The following is a 6,000-nucleotide window of genomic DNA, read 5'->3' as shown; positions in this document are numbered from 1 at the left end:
AGGCGGTGCGGTTGGCGCAGGATAGAGCAGGGTTTAGGGCTGTTGTGCATAGGGTCACTATGAGTCGGAAATGACCCGACGGCACATAACAACAGCAACAACATGCATATTATGAGGAATACTTTTTTAATAATTTGTGAAACATGGTATGTCAGGCAATTCCAGAGAACATAACCATGTGAAGAAAGTTTCAAAAATTACAACCCATTAGTGAAGATGGAATAAAGTTGCAAAATACTTCTTTAATTGCTGAGAGAGAGACTTAAGTTATCTGTAGCAGAGATAATTGTTTAAATGTTCAACTTGGAAGTATTTGGAAAGAAAATGGATTTTTTTTTAATAAGGCATCTAATTTGGGGTTACCTTGTAAAGTCAGTTATGATGTTTTAATGTGTTTTTAATTTCGCTGAGCTGTAAATGTGAGAAGTTGGCTGATGATCATAAGCCCAAGTTGTTTGATTTGCTCCTATGATGCTGAGTCCTGCTAAGACCTATGTGATACCAGATGATTCCCTTGGCAGTGTGTGTTACAGTAATTAGCATCAGTGATGAATAAATGCTAAATTGGGAGAGAGATAAATGTAACAACGTGATCTGAGGCTACGGTGTTGCATAGAAGAATAATTTTTCAAAACTGCATTATCTGACTGGTTTTGTTATTTCTGAAAAATGAAAATTACATTTAAAATTAGTAAACCAATGTTTACCTCTGCCAAGGGTCCTGGGCAGAAACCTTAACACTAATAGGATCTAGTGAAAAAAATTAGGACTAGGAGCTAGGAAATCACTATCCCATGGCAAAAGGACGGGTGACAGCACAACCACGTCAGGGGGCCATTTGTGAGGATCTTTTTTTTGTGTCTCTGTGTGTGTGTGTGTATATGTGTGTGTCCCTTTGGTGTTTTGTTTCTTAAATTTATTTTTTTATTCACTCAATTGTACATTTTCTTCCCTTCCTCTCTCTTCCTTCTCTCCCAGTCGACTTTTTTTCCCCATTTTTATTAATTTTAATAAACATTTACAGAGATTTTGGATTTCCATTCATTCATTGAATTGTGAGGATCTTTACTGCAAGTGCTTTGAAAGTGGGAAATGCTAGATATAGTATAGCTGCTCGTTGGTAGTGCTGTCAGATCTATTATGACCAAGGCTGGGTTTTTGCTATGGCATTGTATTTCAGTATTTAGTATGAATTCTATGTCTAGTCCATATACTAATCTTATTTCAATCTCTTTTTAGAATCCTCTCACTGTTTTAAAAAAAGATTGATCCCTATTCCTTTTGTACATTGATCTATTTAGATACTTGTTGCCCCTCACTTGGTTATCATATCAGTTAACTAAATTGGCTCTGGAAGAGAATGGAGTGAGTGACAGATGCCACCCTTGGTCAACCTCAGTTCCAGTGTTAGCCAGCTCTTCTTTTCCACTCCCAGGATAGCTCATCCTTCAGTTTGTTCTCTGTCAGTGACTTGAACAAGCTGCAGCCCTTTCTCAGACTTCCAGGGCAGAAATTGAATATATTTGATCCTGGAATTGTTACTGTTGCAACCTTTCTTGGGTTCCAGAGAGTCACTCTTTTCTCAATTGGTGTCAGAGGGTCAGGCTTATAGGTGTAAAGCTTATCCAGTAGGGGTATTAAAAATGATGGAGGGGCTCCATTTTGGGCATTGGACCTAGAAGCTAAAATAAGTGTTCATTCTAAAAGCACTAAGTGCCCATTGTTTAGGCAGCTGTTAATCAACCAAGTTCTATGAAAATAAGTCCTTTTCATGAGGCAGTTGTGTGGGAATAGCTAATTCTGGCCTGACGCTGTGCAGTGTGAGGTTAAAAACATGGTAACTTGTCACAACACAATTCTTCTTGTTCTTTCTACTGTGGGCTGACTCTACATTACTCGCTTTGTTTGCTCTAGAATGGAATCTACTCACCATTTACTAAAATGAAATGCATTTCTTGGGGGAGGCAAAGTCCAGTTCACTAGGTCTTGCATCTTAAAGAGAAAGGAGTGTAGAACTTAAAGGAGCTCTGTTCCTTCTGTGTTTAACTGTTGGGAATGTCATTTAGTTTGCTAAAAATGAGATTTCAGTTCTCAGGTTGGATTTTATATGCTAAGACTATTTCATATCTTAGTGTAGAAGAAATTAATATATTCCTTGTGCATGACATCTTCCTAACAGTGCTGATTAATTTAGAAAAAGAAAAATTTAGCATTAAAGGGAATCTTGGCATGGTAAAAAGTGCAGTAGCTTTGAAATCTGACAAGTGTAGGTTCACATTCTAACCTTGGGCGAGGTATTTAACCTCTGAAGTTTAGTTTCTTCCTTTGGAAAATGGGGATCATAGAACTCATCTTACTGGTTGTCTAGAGATGATGTGTGGAAAATACTTCGTTGCAATAATTATTATCTTCTATAGTAATTCTCCTTGCATTTTTACTAGAAGCCAGTGCTGAACTTAGTTCCATCAGCGTTATGTTTCAGGAAATAAAGTGCATCTTTCAGTGGCTCCAGGGCTCTCCAGTGGCTAGCCTGTAGGGAGTTGTGCTGCTAACCCAAAAGCCTGTGGCTTTGAGGGAGAAAGCTGGATGACTGTCCAGTTTACGACTCCTCTTGTGCAGTTTATAACAGCCTTGGAAGCTTGCTGGAGGGTCAATGATGAATTGCTTCCCCACTCCATACAATGAGTTTTAGTTGTGCTTTTGTCTTTGGAGAGTTTTTTTGGTACTTTTCAACAGTTGTATAGATTGTTTCATCTTGGACTAACATTTTATATACTTTTGACACAGTGTCTACCCTCCTACCTAGATTATATTTGTTTTCCTTAGGGATTTACACATTCTTGGCCATCTGGGGAGGAGGCTGGATCCTCTCAGATACAGTTTGAACCTCATTTGGAATTTATGACTTCACAGCAATTTGGCTCAACTTGTGAAATACAATGTTGGGAAAAACATTTCTTCAAATCTCTCAGCATATGTGCTCTTAAAGTATGGTGTCTCCAAGAAGCTTTACTACAGTCCTGAAGGCATGTGGTTCGAATCTACTAGATGCTTTGCTAGAGGAAGGGCATCTTCTCCTGTGCCAGTGGGATCCTATTTGATGGTACACACAAAAAGGATAGTGTCTCATAGTTTTTATAGTCCAACTCCAAACCCATTCCCACCAAGTCCATTCTGACTTCTGAGATACTGTAGGATAAAACAGAACTGCTCCACAAGGTTTCCAAAGCTGTAAATCTATATGGAAGCTGACTGCCACCTCCTCCTGCAGAAGAACGAGTGGGTTCACACTGTTCACCTTTCAGTTAGTAGCCTGGCACTTTACTAGTTGACTCTTTGTATTTAAGGACCTTGCTTAAGTTTGCATTACAGGGTGGTGTACAGCATGCAGTTGGTCCTACTAACTTTTAAAATGGGAGGATGTTTTTTGAGAACTTTCATAAGAGGTGGTTTTGGCATTATGATAATGTAGTAAAATTGCTCAAGCAGATTGTCTCCATCACAGTTCAAATCTGTCCGCATTCATAGGTTATCCTCCTTTTCCTTTTTTATTTTAGTTGCCATTTCGTGTTGGTAGAGCTTGCAGGACTGTGATGGTGAAAAATGGAAATGGAGGATCACCTCAATAAATGGAGGGAAGATTTTCCAGGTTGTAGTTTAAAATACTTAAATAATTGAGCCACCAATCTCAGAGCCATGTCCATAGACTCAACTTGTAAACTACTATACAACTCCAAGGTTAAGAATTTAGACTTTTGTTCCCATTACAGTGAGCTCTTGAACTGAGGGGAAGGGATTGTATAGAACAGGAAGAGAAACAAGTATTATTCTTCCTTAGAACAAAAACACTTATATATTTAGCTGGGTTACAGCATTCATTTCGGTAAAGAAAGTCCGAGTGTGTCAGTGAAGTTGGTCTGTAGGATGATTTTGGATGTGTTTAGTAGACATTACTAGCTCTTTTAAAACGCGATTGGTCATGTCTGATTTGATTCTAGTTCTTGGGTCAGAAATATCGTTCACAATATTTAATATTCCTTTGGAAAAGTACAATTTACTTAATAGCATAGCTTAAAAAAATGGATTTACAAGCTCTGGTGGCCTAGTGGCAAGAAGCTGCACTGCAGTCCCAGAGGTATGTGGCTCGAATCCATCAGATGCTCTGTTGGGGAAGGAGGGGCAATCTCCTCCTGTACCAGTCAGATCCAATTTGATGGTACACACACACAAAAAATAGTAACATTTAAAAAAAGGGATTTACAAATAGGGGGAAATTATGTTATTTCCCAGCTGCTTGATATATCAGATTCTGGAGAGCTGCAGGGACAGTAAGTGCTCACACAGGTGTGACTGCCAGAAGGAACACTGAGAGATGGGTATTTCTTAAAACATGGCACTAGCAGCCTATGCTTTGTAAATCCCTGTTCTCCAAGTTGTTAATCTCTGCCATCGCTCAACTCTTTGTTCCACCTTAAACAGCAATGTGCTTATGCTTTTAACTTCTTTGCTGTCTGCTTCTGCTTTACTTGTCTTTTGGTGACAAATGCATGTTCCACTTTTCAAGGTAATTAAATCATTGGAACGCTTAAGAAAGAATGTGACATGCTAAGAAACCAGTTGGCTCCAAAAGGAATTGCCTATGACCTGTTCTCTTTACAGAGAGATATGTTTGATAAAGAGGCAATTGTGGCACAGTAGGAAAGGAAATGGTTTTTTAAAAAGTACAATTACTTTTCTTTCCTAAGAAGGTTTGGAAATATAAGAGTTTTCTTGATTTAGTTTGAGTATCTCTCAGGGACCCCAAAAAAATAACATCTGAAGAAGATGATTTCACTGGCTTCTCCTCTTTGGTCCATCACTCTATTCAGCTTTTTGTAAATTCCTTCAAGGTAGCACTGACTTTTTATTTCCTTTGCCTGGATCTGTAGACTAAAAGACTGGGTTTGTAGGTAGCAGTGGTAGCATGTTGTTGATTGCCATCAGGTTGAGCACAACTCATAGCGACCCTATGAACAAAAGGCCTGAAAAGCCTTTCTATAACTACCATCGTTTCTCAAAATTCCTTAGAGTTTCCAGAGGAATGTTGTTTAGGAAGTGGATGCTACTACTGCTTCCAAACCTGTCTTACACTGGGAGCTCCCCAAACACTGTCCACCATGGGTAACTGTTATGGCATTTGACACCCCAGTGACCCAAGGTTCAGCATCACAGCAACTCAAGTTACCTCAGTACAGCATATTTACAGAAGAGTGCTGTACCACTTAGAATATTCCTCCAAAATATAATAACAACCAACTTTTAAACATAGAGGCCCTTCCCAAAGTTTTGTTGACTCTAAACATGAGGCTTAAATAAAAAAAAAATGGTAAGAAATTGTGCTTCCAAAGCAAAGGTACATGGTTCAAATCCATCAGCTCCTCTGTGGGAGAAAGAAGGGCATTCTCTTCTCATGTGATTGTCTCTGAAAGCCCATCACGGAGGGTCAGCTATGAGTCGGTTCTGACTTGACAGTACACAGCAGCACTTAATCCCAGCAGAATGCAGAAGTCAGTTTTGAGGATGCTCTGGTGGCCTAATGGCAAGAAGCTGCACTATAACCCCAGAGGTACACGGTTCGAATCCACCAGACGCTCTGCTGGAGAAGGTGGGGCAGTCTCCTGTGCCAGTCAGATCTGATATAATGGTATACACACACAAAAATAATAAAATAACATATAAAAGAAGGATTATTTTTTAAAAAAGTTAATCTTGAAATTTAGTAACATGATTCTCTTTCTTTTCCTTTTTTTTAGGGAAGCAGAGTCTTTTAAGGAACAAGGGAATGCATACTATGCCAAGAAAGATTATAATGAAGCTTTTAACTATTACACAAAAGCCATAGGTGAGAGAACCTTCAGGATGTGCTGGACAGCACTCATTTGTCCAATACTATTACAAATTGAGCCTTTCTTTTTTTATTTTTGTTTCTTTTATTTGAGTGAAAATTTACAAATTGTATTA

The 6,000-nt window shown here is 38.7% G+C and overlaps 1 protein-coding gene across 2 annotated transcripts in view; it reads left to right on the top strand.

Moving 5' to 3' along the window:
- The window catches only part of DNAJC7 (DnaJ (Hsp40) homolog, subfamily C, member 7), a 38,226-nt gene that overhangs the window by 11,589 nt on the left and 20,637 nt on the right, over nucleotides 1-6,000 (top strand). Inside the window, exon 2 of one of the 2 annotated variants that reach the window (XM_006901646.1) lies at nucleotides 5,793-5,881. The exons of the other annotated variant lie outside the window; for it this stretch is intronic. Within the exon in view, the coding sequence (XP_006901708.1) occupies nucleotides 5,793-5,881 (89 nt within the window). The remainder of the gene's footprint in view (nucleotides 1-5,792; nucleotides 5,882-6,000) is intronic. 2 annotated transcript variants of the gene reach the window in all.

The sequence above is a fragment of the Elephantulus edwardii genome, unplaced genomic scaffold (genome assembly GCF_000299155.1).
Source record: "Elephantulus edwardii isolate Elephantulus edwardi_28Jun2011 unplaced genomic scaffold, EleEdw1.0 scaffold00340, whole genome shotgun sequence".
NCBI lineage: Eukaryota > Metazoa > Chordata > Mammalia > Macroscelidea > Macroscelididae > Elephantulus > Elephantulus edwardii.
This window is presented reverse-complemented; position numbering and strand designations above follow the sequence as displayed.